This window comes from Lepus europaeus, chromosome 11 (genome assembly GCF_033115175.1).
Source record: "Lepus europaeus isolate LE1 chromosome 11, mLepTim1.pri, whole genome shotgun sequence".
Lineage (NCBI taxonomy): Eukaryota > Metazoa > Chordata > Mammalia > Lagomorpha > Leporidae > Lepus > Lepus europaeus.
The window spans coordinates 64,909,757-64,931,685 of NC_084837.1; the positions used below are offsets into that span (position 1 = coordinate 64,909,757).

Sequence of the window (21,929 nt, forward strand, 5' to 3'; positions counted from 1 at the left end):
TCTGTAACTCTGCCTTTCAAACAAAAAATAAATCTAAAAAAAAAAAAAAACAAAAACAACAAAACTGAACATCAAACATCATTTAAAAGCCAACCAATCCTGTAAAAGGCTAACCTCTGGTTATATACCTTTTCCTGACATGTTTAGCATTCTCATAGGAGTCATGCCAAGAGAAGGCATAAGCAGCTTAGCACCATAAAAATCTAGACAATGGAGGATCTAGATTGCAAAGCATCCTCAACATGTGCTCGCTTTGGCAGCACATACATCAAAGCATCCTCACAAAAAGGCATAATTATATAGGAGGAGAAAGTAAAGTGCTGCCTCAATGGAGCATCCAGGGGTTTCAATTCATTCAGAAAAGGTGCTACACTGATCTTCTAGCTCTATCACTAAGAATCCTGCGTGAACATGGCCCAAACAGAAGGGTAATTTCTGACAGTGCTGCAGAGCTGCATCCTGCCCCGTCTGAACATATCTCAGGGCCACACAGTAGAAAGACAAGTGAAGCGGCCCTATCCAGGTCAAGCTGATGCAGACATACCCTTTACGAGCTTGGGAAAGAGTAGAACTCTGTGCAATCCCAAGAAGTGGTTACTCCCACTACACCTATTTCTGACCTCTATATCAATAAGTGAGATACAACACATCAGTGAGCAGAAACAACTCAAGAAAAAGGGGGAAAGGAAGAAAAGATGAGGAAAAGTCATGGTTTCTGTCTTCCTTCTACAATCATGTATTTTTCTAGTTGTGACAATGGAGCTGATCTATGTGCTATCTTCCTGACTTACCATGTGACAGGAAAGCCAGGTTTAGGGTAAAAAAACAACTGTTAAACAGATTGGTAATTTTATTAACATCATGCTCCAATCAAATAAACAAACTGATAAACTTGGATAACTGGAAAGTTTAGGGTGAGGATAATGATCATCCCTATTTAATTTTGATTCGGATCAAATATTTAAGTAACAGTAATATCAGGGTACATCAATAAACTGAGAATGCAAAAGTGAACACAAACTAGCAATGTATTCTGGGTTTTACAAGGCTGGATTTGATGTCAGAAAAAAATGTCTTTTTTTTTATCAATTTATGGTAAAAAAAAAAAAATAGGGACCCAAGTAGTAAAGTGGACCTCAAATATGATAAAATGGCCAGAATGAGTTTCTCTCTGAAACCAAAGTTATTAAGAACAACACATAATGAATAATATTGTTAACCCATCCTACAATGCAATCTGAAGGCAGCTTCCTTAATGTGATTAAAGCATGACAGCCTCCAAAACTATGGGAAGAAACAATGCAGAGGTAGTTAAGGTTGATTATTTAAGAACAAAACCCCCCAAAATGGGTAAATTCTACCATGGCTGACTTAGAACAATTTCTAAAGCAGCAGAATTTTCTGCTAATTCACTCTTCTCTCATCCTTACTCACCATGAAAATGATTCCCCAAAGTACAATTATTCTTAACTATCATACATGTCTAGCAGTACTAATAGTGATAAAATTTCCTAGAGGAAAAGGTTCAGCATATTTATCCCTGGCTGACACCAGAGCATTCAGTTAATAGAGAAAGTAACTGATGTTCAGAAACATAATAAATTTACATCATTAGGAGACAAAGTATAAACTGCGTATTGTACAAAGCAGCTTACCTTGTAGTTTTTTCAAAACAGCAACCTCCATTTTCAGAACTTGTTTTGGTTGTTGAGCTGATTCCACCTTCAGTGCAACATTTTCCCTGGTAAGCATATCCAGAGCATCGTAAATTTCTCCAAAACCACCACCCCCAATCTTTCTCAGCTGTACAGAAAATAAAGACACACATGCTTAAAATTACTAGAAAAATTCTGAATGGAAACCAATTAATCTCTTATATTTAGAAAATTATAATTTTATTAGTCCTATTTTATGATAGAAAAATTTCAATATTGTTAAATGAACTATATATGTGCCTAGAAGAAAATATATTATATGGAAATAACATCAAAAGCTTTCTCTACAAGTTTCCTCACAAAAACCAATGAAATGTCAACTACAAACAATTTTAAAGTTTGTTCTACAGCCATTATCAAAAATGTCACAAAAAATACAGTATCTCAAAGAATTACTTCCTACAAACACCATTCAATACAAGATGTATTATTTTAATTATAGGGCAATTATCTGCAGATTTTTTAAATTTCTCTTCTTGAATTTATTTGAGAGGCAGAGAAACGCAGAAACAGAAATATAGACAGAGATAAAGAGAGAGATCTGGGGCTGGCTCCATGGCTCACTTGGCTAATCCTCTGCCTGCAGTGCCAGCATCCCATATAGGCACCGGCTTCTAGTCCTGGTTGCTCCTCTTCCAGTCCAGCTCTCTGCTGTGGCCCAGGAGGGCAGTGGAGGATGGCCCTAGTGCTTGGGCCCTGCACCCGCATAGGAGACCAGGAAGAAGCACTTGGCTCCTGGCTATGGATTGGCGTAGTGCCAGCTGTGGCAGCCACTTGGGGAGTGAACCAACGGAAGGAAGACCTTTCTCTCTGTCTCTCTCTCTCACTGTCTATAACTCTACATGTCAAATTAAAAAAAAAAAAAAGAGAGAGAGAGAGAGAGAGAGATCTTCCATCCAGTGGTTCACTCCCCATTTCTGGCCAGGAGCTCGTATCTCAATTTGTTTCCTACATGTACAGGAACCTAAGTACTTGAGTCATCACTACCACCTCCAGGTGCATATTAGCCAGAAGCTGGAACACGAAGTGGAGCAGGGACTTGAACCAGGCACTCCAATATGGGGTATGGGCATTCTAAGCAGCAGCTTAACCCCTGTGCCAAATGAATCCCCTGCAGACTTTTTAAATCAGAAAATCCTTCTGCCAATTGAAATCTTACCTGGAACTAAATGGTGTATGCTATGGTGGGGATTTAGACGTAGGGATGGGACAGCTAGCACCCAAGTCCTCTCACCACCATTTACTCTCCTCTGTGAGGCTCCTGACAACTACAGAAAGCAGGCAAAGAGCTCCTGTTCTAAACTATTCCCGAATTCAGAATGCATTTTTACATATATTCAAATAAGAGTAAGCTCTACTCACTTTCATCAAACACTTAATATTTTTCCAGATAAAATGTGTTAGCTTAACTGGGCATATCAAGATTTGTGTGTGTGTGTGTGTTCGTATGTAAAAGGCAGACAGACACAAAAATAAGTACACAGAAAGATCTCCCAAATGCTGATTCATTCTTTAAATGTCTTCAGTTGTGGCAAACCAAACAGAAGTTGGAGCTAGGAATTCAATTTGGGTTTCCTGCATGGGTGGAAGCGACCCAACTACTTGTGCCATCATCTGCTGCCTTGCAGAGTATGCACTAGCCAGAAGCTGGAAGCAGGAATAAAGCTGACATGAACCAGGCACTCTGGGTATTGGATGCAGGCATCCCAAGCGGTCTCTTAATCACTAGGCCAAATGCCCACCTCAAGGATCTGTGTCTGAGTAACACAACAAAGTTCTGAAGAGCTAGTGACAAATGAACATGGAAAGCTCAGGACAATTGGGATGAGTGAGGGTAGATGATATATTTCAAGAAAGATATGGTGGGGCTGGCGCTGTGACATAGTGGGTAAAGCTGCCGCCTGCAGTGCCAGTATCCCATATGGGTGCTGGTTCGAGTCCTGGCTGCTCCACTTCCTATCCAGCTCTCTGCTATGGCCTGGGAAAGCAGTAGAAGATGGCCCAAGCCCCTGGGCCCCTGCACTCACGTGGGAGACCAGGAAGAAACTCCTGGCTTTGGTTCGGCGCAGTTCCAGCCATTGTAGCCAACTGGGGAATGAACCAGACGATGGAAGACAGGAAGACATCTCTCTCTCTCTCTCTCTCTCTCTCTCTCTCTCTCCTTCTCCCTCTCCTTCTGACTTTCAAGTAAAATAAATCTTTTTTTTTTAAAAAGTGATATGGCAAGAAATTAGCCTTTCATTAGAAATCATCACTTACAGGCATAAGATTGTAAATCCTAAACATCACAAAGAGCACTGGTTCGTGTCCCACTAACTTCTCCACTGTATCTTTACTGATTACTGGATCTAGGTTTATTTCTTGTCTGAATTCCTATGGAAATTACTTATCTAATCACTCTATCATTTCACCAGGCCATTCCTCAGCCTCTACTTGTATTACTATACTACTTTCTAACTTTGCTTTGTCTATGTCTTACTCCACCACAGAGAAACTAAACTTCTTCAAAGAGAGTGCCATTTGTCCTACTTATTTGTATCCCTCATAGCATATGGCAAAGTGCTAACTACATAATTATTGTTTATAACTTTTTATTATCTTGTATGTGAGCCATAATCCTTTATTTTTGTTTGGTGATCAGAAAGGAATACTATGAGGACCCGTTACATAATTAGCTTGGGGTTAAAAAAATGTTCCAGAACCATTCAGTTGAGTAAACTGCTCTTTGTGAAGCCCTAATTGTTACTTCTGATTCCTTGTATCTTGGTCCATTAAACAAAGCCCAGTGTAAGTAAAGAAACCCATAAACATTGGGCCGGCGCCATGGCTCACTAGGCTAATCCTCCGCCTTGCGGCGCCAGCACACCAGGTTCTAGTCCCGGTCAGGGCACCGATCCTGTCCCGGTTGCCCCTCTTCCAGGCCAGCTCTCTGCTGTGGCCAGGGAGTGCAGTGGAGGATGGCCCAAGTGCTTGGGCCCTGCACCCCATGGGAGACCAGGAGATGCACCTGGCTCCTGCCATCGGATCAGCGCAGTGCGCCAGCTGCAGCGCGCCAGCCACGGCGGCCATTGGAGGGTGAACCAACGGCAAAGGAAGACCTTTCTCTCTGTCTCTCTCTCACTGTCCACTCTGCCTGTCAAAAAAAAAAAAAAAAAAGAAAGAAACCCATAAACAGTACCAAAGGGATGTTCTTCTAATTAAAGACTGATGAGAAGTATCTTCATGTTTTACCTCACGAAAAACCTCACGAAATGACAGAATGAAAAAAAGTCTAGGCTGAACAAAAGTGTGCTCCTTAGTCTATTCCTATGATACCATTTGAACATTAGAGAGGGTTATTTTTTTTATTGGCTTGACAAAGCTTTAAAACATTATAAATGTTTATAAGGTGAAGAGACAGGGCAATTTAGTACAATGAAGGTACGCAGATTAGAGAAAGAATAGAGGTAAGGTTTGTATCAGATTGTATTTTCTGAGGCTGGCATTGTGGTGTAGCAGGAGGAGCCACTGCCTGTAATGTGGGCATCCACATGGGCACTGGTTCAAGTCCTGGCTGCTCTACTTTCTATCCAGCTCCCTGCTAATGTGCACAGGAAAGAAGCAGAATATGGCACACATACTTGGGCACCTGCCACCCATGTAGGAGACTAGGATGTAGGACCTGACTTCAGCCTGGTCCAGCCCTAGCTGTGGCAGCTATTGGGGGAGTGAACCAGTGGATGGAAGATCTCTCTCTCTCTCTCTCCCCCTCTCTAACTCTGCCTTTCAAACAAATATATAAATAAATATTTTTAAAATATTATATTTTCCAAAAGAAGGCCAACAAAATATCACCCATTCTTGAAGAACTTTCACATAGAGAAGGCAATATTACTTTGTCTCTCCCCAGTTAAGGAACACAGTCCATTTTCCCACTCCCTTAGATCTCAGTGAATCTCATGATTGCTTTCACCATGGGAAAGTGACACTGTGTCAATTCTGAGGATAGCCTTTAACCAACTAGGTTAATCTTCTGCCTGCGGCGCCGGCATCCCATATGGGCATCAGTTCTGTCCTGGTCGCTCCTCTTCCAGTCCAGCTCTCTGTTGTGGCCTCAGAAAGCAGTGGAGGATGGCTCAAGTGCTTGGGCCCCTGCACTCGCATGGGAGACTGGGAGGAAGCACCTGGCTCCTGGCTTCGGATAGGCACAGCTCCAACCATTGCGGCCACTTGGGGAGTGAACCGACGGAAGGAAGACCTTTCTCTCTGTGTCTCTCTCTCTATCTCTCACTGTCTGTAAGTCTGCCTGTCAAATAAATAAATGAAAAATCTTAAAAAAAAAAAAAAGTATAGCAGCCAGACTCAAACTGGTACTCATATGGGATGCCAGTATCACAGGCTGTGGCTTAATCCACTGGGCCACAACACTAGTCCTTCCATTTCCTCTTGAAAGCCAACCACTACTTAAGTATAAGCACTTTGAGAAGCCAAAGCCAAATGGGGATGTCCTAACAATGAACCACCACGTTTGGGGTATATGGGAGAGGTAAGGAGCCCCAAGGTAGCAGAGAAGGAAGCAAAGAAGTCATTTTGGGGGCCAGCGCTGTGGCATAGCGGGTAAAGCCGCCACCTGCAGTGCTGGCATCCCATAATGGTGCCAGTTCAAGTCTCAGCAGCTTCACTTCCAATCCAGCTCTCTGCTGTGATGGCCCAAACCCCTGGGCCCCTGCACCTGTGTGGGAGACCCAGAGGAAGCTCCTGGCTGCTGGCTTCGGATCAGCACAGCAGGTCATTGCAGCCAATTAGGGAGTGAACCAGTGGATGGAAGATCTCTCTCTCTTTCTGCCTCTCTTTCTTTCTCTGTATGATTCTGACTTCCAAATAATTAAATAAATCTTAAAAAAAAAAAAAAGTCATTTGGAAGTGAATCTTCAAACCAACCAATCCTGCTAGTGCCACATAGCTAAGAGATAAATCACTCAAGGAAACTCTTCTCAAATTCTTAATAAACAAAACTGTGCACAAGATTGGTTTAAGCCTTTAATTTGATTTGGTTTGTTAGATAACAGGTAACCAAAGCAGTACTCTTAACAATGAGTCTGTGATTTCCTATTAAAAATGTCACCACCAAATATACCCCAAATTTGGCAGAAAAGTTAAAAAATATATAGCTCCAATTATCAGGAGAGGGGAATGATGCCAAATAGAGTTTCACTTGTCCCCTTTTGATATGCTTACTGGAGAATGGCCAACCTTTCTAACAGTATTGAGTACAAGGCTCCCACCAAAGCAACACTCATGTCTGACTCACATAAAAGATTACAAACTGCTGGAAATCTCCTTGCACTAACTCATGATGATGACATGGTTCTTTTCTTATATTAGGTCCAAGAAATCTCAAAGCCTGCTGACTTATCTAATCAGCAGAACACACTGTACCAATCTGTTGATAGGGCAAGGAAACTAGTAAAATTGTGTTGTGAAATCTGCTAATGGTACAAAACTGTTGTTGTCAAAGATTGGGTAGCAATAAAAGATATTTAAAGGTACACCAAGCAAAAACAGCTCCTTTAAGAAATAAGTACTCTTAGAGGGATAGGAAGTTCCAAGTATAGGGCAAGAAAGCCATTAAAAGACTATTGGGACAGGGTCGGCACTGTGGCGTAGCAGGTAAAGCCGCCACCTGCAGTACCAGCATCCTATATGGGCACCATTTCAAGTCCTGGCTGCCCCACTTCCAATCCAGCTCTCTGCTATGAGCTGGGGAAGCAGCGGAGGGTGGCCCAAGTGCTTGGGTCCCTGTACCTGCATTAGAGATACAGAAGAAGCTCCTAGCTCCTGGTTCCTGGCTTCAGATCGGCCCAGCTCCGGCCGTTGTGGCCATCTGGGGAGTGAATCAGTGGATGGAAGACTTCTCTCTCTCTGTCTGCCTCTGCCTCTCTCTAACTCTGCCTTTCAAATAAAAAAAATAAATATTTAACAAAACAAAAAAAGACAACTGGGCCCATGTTAAATGAACTCAAGAAACAACTTAAAGGGTATTCCCTTAATCAAAGGAGACAATGTGAGTATTTATAAGGATAAGAACCACAACAGACTAAAACACATTAAAAATGTTTAAATCCATGAATTCTTAATTATATTGAAAAATAAATCTCATTGGTCATTTTTAGGGAATTGAAGGATTTATTCATTATTTTGAAAACTAAGAAAGTTAAGGAAAAAAAGGAACCTTGCTAATGCACCTGGGAAGACAGTGGAAGATGGCCCAAGTACTTGGCTTCCTGCCACAGATGTGGGAGACCAGTATGGAGTTCCAGGCTCCTGGCTTCAGCCTGGACCAAATCTGGTTGCTGTAGCCATTTGGGGAGTGACCCAGTAGATGGAAGATGTCTCTTTTTCTGTACCTTCCTGTCTCTCTCTCTTTTTTTTTTTTTAAGGTTTATTTATTTATTTGAAAGTCAGAGTTTCACAGAGAGAGGAGAGGCAGAGAGAGAGAAAGAAAGAGGGAGAGAGAGGTCTCGATGGTTCACTCCCAAGATGGCCACAACAGGCGGAGCTGTGCCGATCTGAAGCCGAGAGCCAGGAGCTTCTTCCTGGTCTCCCATGTGGGAACAGGGGCCCAAGGACTTAGGCCATCCTCTACTGCTTTCCCAGGCCATAGCAGAGAGCTGGACAGGAAGTGGAGCAGCCGGGTCTCGAACCAGTGCCCATATGGGATGCCAGCGCTTCAGGCCAGGGCGGTAACCCAATGTACCACAGTGCCGGCCCCCCTTTTAAATAAATAAATAAGTATTTTTGAAAAAAAGAAAAAGAAGGGGTCAGAGTTGTGGTATAGCGGGTTAATCCACCACATGAGATGCCAGCATCCCATAAGGGCAACAGTTTGTGTCCCAGCTGCTCCACTCCCAATCTAGCTTCCTGCTAATGTGTCTGAGAAAGCAGTGGAAGATGGCCCAAGTGTTTGGGCCCCTGCCACCCACATGAAAGGCCCAGATGAAGCTCCTGTGGCCTGGCCCAGCCCTCATTGTTGCAGCCATTTGGGTAGTGGACCAGCAGATGGAAGATCTCTTTCTCTGTTTCTCCTTCTTTCTCTCTGTAACTCTGCCTTTCAAATAAAGAAATGAATCTTAAAAAAAAAAAAAAAGCAAATATTTATTTTACTTTTTAACCAAACTGTATCTCAGCATAATCAAATAGTTGATGACAGGAATTTTTTCTTTATGGATTTATTTCAGCTAATAAACAAAAGAATGACAGAATTTCACCAATTTACAATCTCAAATTAATAGATCTAGGCAATATCATAAACAGGTACTAACAGTGAGAAATAACTTGCTTCCTAGTGAAAGCCCGCAGCAACACTCATGGTGGGAAGGGGGAAGCCCCACTTCAAAAAACAAGCTGATCTAATCAAGATTCTGGTTCAGAAGTGCGGCAGCCAGGATTGGAACTAGCACTCAGATAGAACACTGTCCTTGCAGGTGGTAGATTAGCCCGCTACACCACAACAGGCCCCAACAGCGACAAACTCTACAGACAAACCACCTAGTTTCTTTGTTAAATAAATTTTAAGGAAAATGAGAGAGGGGAATGAACAGAATTCTAGAAATTAAAAAGAAACTTAAGGGATGTCAACCAATTGTAGAATACAGACCTTATTTGGATCTTGATCAAAACTGTTAAAAAATAATTTACAAAATCAGGCCGGCACCATGGCTTAACAGGCTAATCCTCCACCTTGCGGCGCCGGCACCCCAGGTTCTAGTCCCGGTTGGGGCGCCGGATTCTATCCCGGTTGCCCCTCTTCCAGGCCAGCTCTCTGCTATGGCCCAGGAAGGCAATGGAGGATGGCCCAAGTGCTTGGGCTCTGCACCCGCATGGGAGACCAGGAGAAGCACCTGGCTCCTGGCTTCGGATAAGCAAGATGTGCCGGCCGCAGCAGCCATTGGAGGGTGAACCAACGGCAAAAAGGAATACCTTTCTCTCTGTCTCTCTCTCTCTCACTATCCACTCTGCCTCTCAAAAAAAAAAAAAAAAAAAGTTAAAAAAAAATTTACAAAATCAAAGAAATGTAGAAACTGAGAGGATATGTAGCAATATTCAGAAACTTACTGTTTTTCTAGGGGTGATAATGCTATTTTTGTTAAAGAATTCTAGGGCAAAGACTGCTTTAACATATTCTAGGAGAGAATCAGTGTGTGGCATAGCAAGTAAAGCCACCACCTGCAATTCCAGCATTTCATATAGGAGCACCACCAGTTCATGTGCCAGCAACTCCACTTCCAATCGAAATCCCTCTTAATGGCCTGGGAGAAACAGCAGAGGATGGCCCAAGTGTTTGAGCCCCTGCACCCACATGGGAGACCTGGATGAAGCTCCCAGCTCCTGGCTTTGGCCTGGCCCAGCCCCAGCCCTTATGGCCATTAGGAAAGGGAACCAGCAGATATAAGATTTCTCTCTCTCTCTCTCTCTCTCTCTCTCTCTCTCTCTCTCCCTCCCTCCCTCCCTCCCTCCCTCCCTCTCTGTGTGTGTGTGTGTGTGTGTGTCTTCTCCCATTCTCTGTAACTCTGCCTTTCAAATAAATAAATAAATCTTCAAAAAACATTCTAGGAGGAAGATAGAACCAATGAGGCAGAAATAACTATAGAGTGAGTAGTGGCTTAGTAGTTAAGATGCTGTTTGTGATGACGACATCCCATATCAGGATGCCCAGGTTGGAAACTCAGCTCTGCTCCCGATTCCAGCTTCCTGCTAATGCTCTCACCCTGGGAGGCAGCAGTTCAAGGAGGTGAGTCACTGCCGCTGATGTTGGAAACCCAGACTAACCTGGGCATGGCCCAGCCCTAGCTGTTGGGGTAACTGGAGAGTGAATCAGCAGATGGGAGATCTGTCTGTGTATGTGTCTCTCTCTCCCTCTCTCCCTCTGTCTTCCAAATAGATAAATAAATAAACTATAAGTTTATGACTGTTTAAGCTAGAGCATGGGTACACTGAGGTTCATTAAATCATTCTGTTTTTATGTATACTTACAATTTTCTTTAATAAAACATTAAAAAGGAAAGAATAGTTCATTTTATTTTCAAACATATTTTTCTTTCCCTAAGTACATTTTTATTTACCTTACTAGATGTTAGCTATTGAAGTTAGGAAAATTTAGCACTGCATGAAGCGATAGTAAGAATTAAAGTATAAACAGGGCTGGCACTGTAGCGTAGTAGGTAAAGTCACCTCCTGCAGTGCCATATCCCATATGGGCGCTGGTTTGAGATCCAGCTGCTTCACTTATGACCCAGCTCTCTGCTATGGCCTGGAAAAGCAGTAGAAGATGGCCCAAGTCCTTGGGCCCCTGCAACCATGTGGGAGACCTGGAAGAAGCTCCTGGCTCCTGGCTTTGGATTGGGTCAGCTCTGGCTGTTGCAACCATCTGGGGAGTGAACCAGCGGATGGATGACCTCTCTCTCGATGCCTCTGCCTCTGCCTCTCTGTAACTCTGCCTTTCAAATAAATAAATAAATCTTTTTTTTTTAAAGTATAAACAGAATTTAATTATGGAAAAATAACAAGTCATATAAGCAATATTTATTTCCTACTAAAATGCTATTTTTATCACAATACCAAAAGTTACTCCTGTCCATATACGTATAAACGCGCACACACATTTACACCCTGAGATGTACACTCACCACTTTCCATCTCTCTTTGACCAAGATGCCAACACTGAGGATATCCGGCTGCTCTCCTCCCCCACTCATTGCAATATACTGATGTGGCAGAACAGCTACACAGGCATCCAGTTCCCAGGGGTGGTTTCCATTTAACCTAAAACAAAAGAAACAGTAGCAGCATATCAAGGCTAACTAATTAACAAAAATAACATTCTAGCACCAAGAAACCCTGCTGATCCTGCATGTTAATTAGGATGTTTTATTGGAAAGGGGAAAACTCAAAAACCCAGTACCAAAACCTGCCCAATACAAATATTTTCAAAAGCATGTATCATTCCATTACAAATGCCCAGTAGAATAGCTAAACACTATGAAAACCATCATTTCAACACAGATTTTTAAAATAACTGAGATTACAAGACTACATGGTGTCAATGGCACCTGATCCAGGGAGACCAATATCCTTTGCTGAAGAAAAAGACATGATACCTAATTTACTACAGCTTACAGTTTAACCATTGTAAGTTAGAGCAATGTCACTAGAGCTAATAGTACTTTTTTTTTTTCATTTTTAAATTTTTATTTAATGAATGCATTTTTACATAGATACAACTTCAGGAATATAATGGTTCTCTCCCCCATAGTCCCCCCACCCCACCCCGCTCCCATCCCACCTCCCATTCCCTCTCCCATCTCCTTCTTCATTATGGATCATTTTTAGTATGACTTTATATACAGAGGACCAACTCTATGCTATTCATAGACTTCAACAATTTGCACCCATGCCCACACACAACATAGAGAGTACAGTTTGGGGAGAGAATTTGCAGTCCATTCTCATATTGCAACTCAACAGGGAAAGAGATCCTACCCAGGGAGCAAGTGCACATTGACTACTGTTGTTCCTTTAACAATTAACACTCTTTTTTTTTTTTTTTTATGACATCAGTGATCACCCGAGGCTCTTGTCATGGGCTGCCAAGGCTTTGGAGGCCTTTTGTGACCACAGACTGTCGGTATTTGGATGCGGCCATAAGGAAAGTGGATGTTCTCCTCTCCCTGCAGAGTGTCTCCTTCTTTGATGACCCTTCCTTTCCTCTGAGGTCTCGCACAGATGCTCCGTGTAAGATATTTTTAGTCACAGAGTCTTGTCTTTCCATGCCTGAGATGCTCTTGCAGGCCTTTCAGCCCAACCAGGAAGCCTTATGGGTTGATTCTGAGGTCAGAGTGTTATTTACTGTGGAAGTTATTCTAGGAGTCTGCTGTGTGGACTGCTTCCCATGTTGGTCCTTCCTTCCTTTTAATTCTATTATTTTTACAGGGTATTTGATGTTATTTATATCATCCCTTTTAAACTTAGACCAATCTATCTGTTGCCTTTAACGTTTAATATTATCATTTTAACAATGAAAATGGAGTTTATACCATCAATTCTTATGGGTTTGGAGCCCCATGATTAGTTCTTAGGCTGTACCTTGACAGGTAAGGCTAAGTCTATATGCTTGTATGTATAACTTTACTTTTTTTTTTTTTTACAGCTTTAGACTACCTCCTCCATCTCTTATTCCCTCTGTTATTTTTTTTATTTTTTGACAGGCAGAGTGGACAGTGAGAGAGAGAGAGAGACAGAGAGAGAAAGGTCTTCCTTTACCGTTGGTTCACCCTCCAATGGCTGCTGTGGCCGGTGCACTGTGGCCGGCACACCATGCTGATCCAAAGCCAGGAGCCAGGTGCTTCTCCTGGTCTCCCATGCGGGTGCAGGGCCCAAGCACTTAGGCCATGCTCCACTGCACTCCCAGACCACAGCAGAGAGCCAGACAGGAAGAGGAGCGACTGGGACAGAATCCAGCGCCCCAACTGGGACTAGAACCTGGGGTGTCGGCACCACAGGCGGAGGATTAGCCTATTGAGCCGTGGCACCAGCCTTCCCTCTCTTATTTTTAAATGGGATCTTTTCCCAATTGCCTTAAAATACATATAATTAACTCTGTATCACACAGAGAGTTCAGCATGTAGTGTGAAGTAGAGAAATGAGAAAGAAGGACAACAAAGAAAAAAAACAACAAAACAAAACAAAAAGGATACACACAGTAAAAAGTAACAATTGTAAACTGTCCCTCAACTATCAGGTCAATGATTCTTGAAGACATTGATTCTAAAAGTGACAATTTCGCTTCTATATATTTCATTTTAGCTGTGCTATAATTCTCCCAAATCAGGGAGAACATATGGTGTTTGTCTCTTTGGGACTGGGTTATCTCACTAAGTATGAGGTTTTCCAGCTTGCTCCATTTTGTTGCAAAGAACCGGATTTCTTCCCTTTTTTACGGCTGTATAGTATTCCATAGTGTACATATCCCACAATTTCTTTTTTTTTTTTTGTCATTTTTTAAATTAAACTTTTATTTAATGAATATAAATTTCCAAAGTACAGTTTATGGGTTACAATGGCTTCCCCCTCCCAAAACTTCCCTCCCACCCACAACCCTCCCCTTTCCTGCTCCCTCTCCCCTTCCAATCACATCATGATTCATTTTCAATTCTCTTTATATACAGAAGATCAGTTTAGTATATATTAGGTAACAATTTCAACAGTTTGCCCCCATATAGCAACACAAAGTAAAAAAAATTACTGTTGGAGTACTAGTTATAGCATTAAATAAGAGTGTACAGCACATTAAAGACAGAGATCCTACATAATATTTTTTTAAAATTAATTTTCTATGCCATTTCCAATTTAACACCAGGTTTTTTTTTTTCATTTCCAATTATCTTTATATACAGAAGATCGATTCAGTATATAATTAGTAAAGATCTCATCAGTTTGTACCCACGCAGAGACACAAAGTGTAAAAATACTGTTTCAGTACTAGTTATAGCATCACTGCACATTAGACAACACATTAAGGACAGATCCCACATGGGATGTAAGTACACAGTGACTTCTGTTGCTGACTTAACAATTTGACACTCCTGTTCATGGCATCAGTAATCTCCCTAGGCTCTATTCATGAGTTGTCAGGGCTATGGAAGCCTTTAGAGTTCGCTGACTTTGATCTTATTCCGATAGGGTCATAGTCAAAGTGGAAGTTCTCTCCTCCCTTCAGAGAAAGGTACCTCCTTCTTTGATGGCCCCATTCTTTCCACTGGGATCTCACTCGCAGAGATCTTTCATTTAGGTCTTCTTCTTTTTTATTTTTCCCATGGTATCTTGGCTTTCCATGCCTACAATACTCTCATGGGCTCTTCAGCCAGATCCGAATGCCTTAAAGGCTGATTCTGAGGCCAGAGTGTTGTTTAGGACGTCTGCCATTCTATGAGTCTGCTGTGTATCCCACTTCCCATGTTGGATCTTTCTCTCCCTTTTTGATTCTATCAGTTAGTATTAGCAGACACTTGTCTTGTTTGTGTGATCCCTTTGACTCTTAGACCTATCAGAGCCATCAATTGTGAACTGAAATTGATCACTTGGACTAGTGAGATGGCATTGGTACATGCCACCTTGATGGGATTGTATTGGAATCCCCTGGCACATTTCTAACTCCATCATTTGGGGCAAGTCTGATTGAGCATGTCCCAAATTGTACATCTCCTCCCTCTCTTTTTCCACTCTTAAATTTAACAGGGATCACTTTTCAGTTAAAATTTAAACACCTAAGAATAATTGTGTGTTTATTACAGAGTTCAACCACTAGTACTAGAACAACAACAACAACAACAACAAATACTAAAAAGGATAAAGTATTACATTGTACATCTAGAGTCAGGACAAGAGCTGATCAGGTCATTGTTTCTTATAATGTCCATTTCACTTCAACAGGTTTCCCCTTTGGTGCTCAGTTGTCGCCGATCAGGGAAAACAAATGATATTTGTCTCTTTGGGACTGGCTTAATTCACCCAGCATGATGTTTTCCAGATTCCTCTATCTTGTTGCAAATGACTGCGTTTCATTGTTTCTTACTGCTGTATAGTATTCTATGGAGTACATGTCCCATAATTTCTTTATCCAGTCTACTGTTGATGGGCATTTGGGTTGGTCCCAGGTCTTAGCTATTGTGAATTGAGCTGCAATAAACATTAATGTGCATATGGCTTTTTTATTAGCCAAATTAATTTCCTTTGGGTAAATTCCAAGGAGTGGGATGGCTGGGTTGTATGGTAGGGTTATGTTCAGGTTTCTGAGGAATCTCCAGACTGACTTCCATAGTGGCTTTAGCAGTTTGCATTCCCACCAACAGTGGGTTAGTGTCCCTTTTTCCCCACATCCTCTCCAGCATCTATTGTTGGTAGATTTCTGAATGTGAGCCATTCTCACCGGGGTGAGGTGAAACCTCACTGTGGTTTTGATTTGCATTTCTCTGATTGCTAGTGATCTTGAACATTTTTTCATGTGTGCAATATATGAAAAACCCACGGCCAACATCCTATTGAATGGGGAAAAGTTGGAAGCATTTCTGCTGAGATCTGGTACCAGACAGGGATGCCCACTCTCACCACTGCTATTCAATATAGTTATGGAAGTTTTAGCCAGAGCTATTAGGCAAGAAAAAGAAATTAAAGGGATACAAATTGGGAAGGAAGAACTCAAACTATCCCTCTTTGCAGATGATATGATTATTTAGGGGACCCAAAGAACTCTACTAAGAGACTACTGGAACTCATCGAAGAGTTTGGCAAAGTAGCAGGATATAAAATCAATGCACAAAAATCAACAGCCTTTGTATACACAGGCAATGCCACGGCTGAGGAAGAACTTCCAAGATCAATACCATTCACAACAGCTACAAAAACAATCAAATACCTTGGAATAAGCTTAACCAAGGACGTTAAAGATCTCTACGATGAAAACTACAAAACCTTAAAGAAAGAAATAGAAGAGGATACCAAAAAATGGAGAAATCTTCCATGCTCATGGATTGGAAGAATCAATATCATCAAAATGTCCATTCTCCCAAAAGCAATTTATACATTCAATGCAATACCAATCAAGATACCGAAGACATTCTTCTCAGATCTGGAAAAAATGATGCTAAAATTCATATGGAGACACAGAAGACCTCGAATAGCCAAAGCAATCTTGTACAACAAAAACAAAGCCGGAGGCATCACAATACCAGATTTCAGGACATACTACAGGGCAGTTGTTATCAAAACAGCATGGTACTGGTACAGAAACAGATGGATAGACCAATGGAACAGAATAGAAACACCAGAAATCAATCCAAACATCTACAGCCAACTTATATTTGATCAAAGATCCAAAACTAATCCCTGGAATAAGGACAGCCTATTCAATAAATGGTGCTGGGAAAATTGGATTTCCACGTGCAGAAGCTTGAAGCAAGACCACTACCTTTCACCTTACACAAAAATTCACTCAACATGGATTAAAGACTTAAATCTATGACCCGAAACCATCAAATTATTAGAGAGCATTGGAGAAACCCTGCAAGATATAGGTACAGGCAAAGACTTCTTGGAAAAGACCCCAGGAGCACAGGCAGTCAAAACCAAAATTAACATTTGGGATTGCATCAAATTGAGAAGTTTCTGTACTTCAAAAGAAACAGTCAGGAAAGTGAAGAGGCAACCGACAGAATGGGAAAAAATATTTGCAAACTATACTACAGATAAAGGGTTGATAACCAGAATCTACAAAGAAATCAAGAAAATCCACAAAACAACAGAACAAACAACCCACTTAAGAGATGGGCCAAGGACCTGAATATCCCACAATTTCTTTATCCAGTCTTCGGTTGAAGGACATTTAGGTTGATTCCATGTCTTAGCTATTGTGAATTGAGCTGCAATAAACATGGAGGTACAGATAGTTCTTTTGTTTACTGATTTCATTTCCCTTGGTAAATTCCCAGTAGTGGAATGGCTGCATCATACGGTAGGTCTATATTCAGATTTTTAAAGTATCTCCACACTGTTTTCCACAGCGGCTTTACCAATTTACATTCCTACCAACAGTGGGTTAGGGTGCCCTTTTCCCCACATCCTCTCCAGCATTTGTTGTTTGTTGATTTCTGTATGAGGGCCACTCTAACTGGGGTGAGGTGAAACCTCACTGTGCTTTTGGTTTGCATTTCCCTGTTGGCTAGAGATCCTGAGCATTTTTTCATGTGTCTGTTGGCCATTTGGATTTCCTCTTTTGAAAAATGCCTGTTCATTCAAAAAATCAAAGTTTCAAACAATCTGGACTCTAAAATTTCCACTAAATCTTGGACTTTGCTTTTTCCAGTTTGGGCCCAACTGAAAAAATCGAAGGACCTATGTCTCTCATCTTATAGAGACACCAACTAATCAGGCTATTTGGATTATATTAGAAGGACTGTCAAGATGTGACATGGTACTAAATTTTAAGTTTCTATAATGGAAAATGCTATTAATACAAATGTTTGAGAATTAAAAAGTCTAATGATCTTGTGTTACTAGACATGATAGTTATCTTAATGAGAAAGCCCCAGAGGCCTAAAGGGTTAAATACTTGTAAAATCCTACAGATGCTTTCAAAAATACTGTGAAGTAAGCAAGTGCCTCTTGTTGGTTGATGAGTTTATAATTTTAAACATGGCAACTTAAAGTCTTTTGTCATCCACAGTTATATATGATGTGCTGCTCATAAAACTAAAGCGTTGTTGGTTCTGTGTTTAGCTGTCCTCCTATAGGTTCCTATGGACTTTTTCCAGCCACCTCTATTGTCTTCAGTACTCTGGGATGGCTCTGTAAACAGATGAAGCCAATAATGTATTAACAGTACCAACTGAGAGAAAGTATGGTTAACTGAGGTTACTAAAAACAAAAAGCAATTCAAATCAATTGGCAATCTACAAAAAGAGTTAAAGATTTTAAAAGCTAGTATTAAAATTGCTATATTGGTCTATTATGCTATGTTATATGTGTGTACATATTGTATGTCCACATGGGAAAATTTTATTAAGAATTTCATTTTAATTGGCTTATAGATAAGATTGTCCATAAATTTAAGCTGCTAAAATTAATCAAAGATACATTTTAATTCGTGTGACCTGAATCTGTGTATCATATGTTTTAGACTTGTTGGTAGAAAGAAACTAAAAACATTTTATATGGTTGTGCTTAAGTTTACTGGTTAAACAAACTACACCATGTTAGATATTTAAGAGGTATTTCCAAATACATGATTCTTAAAATTTATAGAGGGCACTGGACCTTCTGGTAAATGTTTTCTTAAGTTGTTATCTAATGGTTGAAACTGTTTGCTAAGTATTCATGTAATATTGCTATTGTCAGCAAGCGATCTAGGACTTGCTCCCTCATTTCTCTATTCTAAGCCCAACTTGTTCTTTCATTTCTCTATTCTCTTCAAGGTAGGAAACCAATTCTATTATGAAGGAATCTGTAGGACGCACAATTTAATCTTTAGACCCTATAAAAGAGATGGCTAACATTTTTCTGTAATAGCATAGCCAAAATAAGAGCTTAAATAATAATCTCATAGCTAGATTTACTTTGCCATCAGTGAAGTAAACAGTAAGTAGAAAAAACCTCCCTTTCAGACCAAAGGGAAAGAAAGTTTTTAAGTGAGAATATAATTTTCCTCATGGGCATTGTCTACCTTAGAAAAACTACTACAGAACATGCCTGTGACTATAGACTTGTAGTTCAGGCCACCGAAGATTAGGGATGGGACTTGGGCACTCCCTTGACTTGCAACCTCTGGTCTGCTTTAACACAAACCAGGAGGAAAAGAAAGCTCGGCATCAGAAGCAATGGGTGGCAGGCCTATTAATGGCTGATCTGTACAGGAATCTGCCCTCAAGGAGACCCAACAGGCAAGTCTACTACAGTGGCTTTCAATGTGGTAAGCCTGGGCTTCAACAGAAGTCAGCTTGTGAAGAGCCCTGGCAGCTCTGCCAAGAGTTGGATCACTGGAAATGGACCTGCCCTGGAGTCGAAGGATGCCCAGGTCAGAGCCACTGATCTTATTGGCTCGAAGCTGAAAAGCCCTTCACTCAGCCCAACTTCCAAAGTGACCACTGCAGCTGAGGGGACGGCCAAGTAGGGTCAGCAACATTGAAGGCAGAACTGTAAATTTCTTGTTAGTATGCCCCCTGCCTTTACCTGGCCAGCTCTCCTCCCAGGCCAGCCAAGTAATGAAAGTCAACAGGGTGCCTTCCCCCAGGAGGTTCACACCTCCCTTAGGATGTACCCCATGTGAAGAGATACATAGGTCTGGGCCTTTTAACTTACAAGGCCTAAAGCCCACCAGATTATTATCAAGCCCCTTCTATCAGGTTCTATTTGCCTCTCAATCAGAAAACTTAATTGTAGCTTAGACAGCACCTTTCTTAGCTCCTCTAATAATGACTCTGTCCTTTGTTCTAGACCCTGTCTAGCACACTTGGGCCTCATTCCTTCGTAATCATAACCTCTACTCTACCACCAATGGCTCTACTCCCAACCTGTGTGTACTGATGGTCCTCTTCCCCACTTAATGCTGTATAATTGTTCAGACCTGGTTAATGCCACTCTTAGGATCATTGGTTACTATCCTCACCCTGTCTTTTATGACCTTGTCTAAATATGATCAGAGTTGGCGAACTTGGAAGGCTTCCATAGCCTTGGCAACTCATGACGAGAGCCTAGGGTGGTTACTGGCGCCATAAACTAGAGTGTCAATTTGTTGGGTCAACAACAGGAGTCACTGTGCACTTGCTCCTCATGTGGGATCTCTGTCCTTAATGTGCTGTACATTGTGATTTAATGCTATAACTAGTACTCAGACAGTAGGTTTCACTTTGTGTTTCTATGTGGGTGCAAACTGTTGAAATCTTTACTTTATATATACTAAATTGATCTTCTGTATATAGAGAATTGAAAATGAATCTTGATGTGAATGGAAGGGGAGAGGGAGCGGGAGAGGGGAGGTTGTGGGTGGGAGGGAAGTTATGGGAGGGGGAAGCCACTGTAATCCATAAACTGTACATTGGAAATTTATATTCATTAAATAAAAGTTAAAATAAAAATGCCTGTTAAGGTCCTTAGCCCATCTTTTTATTGGGTTGTTTGTTTTGTTACTGTGGAGTTTCTTGATCATTTTATAGATTCTGGTTATTAACCTTTTAACAGTTATGTAGTGTGCAAATAATTTCTCCCATTCTGTCAGTTGCCTCTTCACTTTCCTGTTTCTTTTGCTGTAAAGAAACTTCTCAATTTGAGGTAATCCCATTTGTTCATTTTGGCTTTCACTACCTGTGCCTTTGGGGTCTTTTACAGGAATTCTTAGCCTGTTCCAATGTCTTGAAGGGTTTCCCCTATGCTCTCGATTAATTTGATGGTGTCATGGCATAGATTTAGATCTTTAATCCATGTTGAGTGGATTTTTGTATATGGTGTAAGGTAGGGGTCTTGCTTCATACTTTGACATGTGGACATCCAGTTTTCCCAGCACCATTTGTTGAAGAGGCTGTCCCTGTTCAGGGGTTGGTTTTAGCTCCTTTGTCGAATATGAATTTGTTGTACATGTTTGGATTAATTTCCAATGCTTCTATTCTGTTCCATTCATCTATCCATTTGTTTTTGCACTAGTACCAGGCTGTTTTGATTATAACTTCCCAGTAGTATGTCTTAAGTCTGGAATTGTGATGCCTCTGGCTTTGTTTTTATTGTATAGGATTGCTTTAGCTATTCAAGGTCTCCTGTTCCTCCATATGAATTTCAGCATCATTTTTTCTAGATTTGTGAAGAATGTCTTTGGTATTCTGATTGGTATAGCACTGAACCTATAAATTGCTTTTGGAAGAATGGACATTTTGATGATATTAATTCTTCCAATCCATGAATATGGCAGATGTTTTTTTGTGTGTGTCTTCTATTTCTTTAAAATTTTGTAATTTTCCTCATAGAGATCTTTGACATCCTTGGTTAAATTTATTCCAAGGTACTTGATTGTTTTTGTGGCTACTGTGAATTGGATTGATCTTAGAAGTTTTTCTCAGCCATGGCATTGTCTGTGTATACAAAGGCTGTTGATTTCTGTGCACTGATTTTGTATGTTGCTACTTTACCAAACTTTTCTATGAGTTCCAATAGTCTCTTAGTAGAGTCTTTTGGATCCCCTATATACAGAATCATGTCATCTGCAAATAGGGATAATTTGACTTCCTCCTTTCCCAATTGTATCCCTTTTATTTCTTTTTCTTGCCACTTGGCTCTGGCTAAAACTTCTAGGACTATATTGAATAGCAATTGTGAGAATGGGCATCCCTATCTGGTGCCAGTTTTCAATGGAAATGCCTTCAACTTTTTGCATTCAATATAATGTTGGCCATAGGTTTGTCATAAATTGCCTTAATTGTGTTGAGGAATGTTCCTTCTAAACCCAATTTGCTTAGAGTTTCGTCATGAAAGGGTATTGTATTTTGTCAAATGCTTTCTCTACATCTATTGAGATAATCATATGATTTTTGCTGCTCAATTTGTTAATGTGATGTATCACATTGATTGATTTTCCAAGGTTGAACCATCCCTGCATACCAGGGATAAATCCCACTTGGTCCAAGTGAATGATGTTTCTGT

At 41.0% G+C, this 21,929-nt stretch overlaps 1 protein-coding gene across 5 annotated transcripts in view; it reads right to left on the reverse strand.

The window, feature by feature from the left end:
- The window catches only part of TTBK2 (tau tubulin kinase 2), a 161,665-nt gene that overhangs the window by 101,513 nt on the left and 38,223 nt on the right, over positions 1-21,929 (reverse strand). For 3 of the 5 annotated variants that reach the window (XM_062205751.1, XM_062205750.1, XM_062205748.1), the window contains 2 exons: positions 11,381-11,516; positions 1,656-1,803 (listed from right to left, as the gene is read on the reverse strand). In XM_062205751.1, coding sequence (XP_062061735.1) covers positions 1,656-1,803; positions 11,381-11,449 — 217 coding nt within the window. In that variant the 5' untranslated portion in view covers positions 11,450-11,516. Of the gene's footprint in view, positions 1-1,655; positions 1,804-11,380; positions 11,517-21,929 lie in introns of those variants that run through there. The other 2 variants (XM_062205752.1, XM_062205753.1) reach the window with 2 other exon arrangements.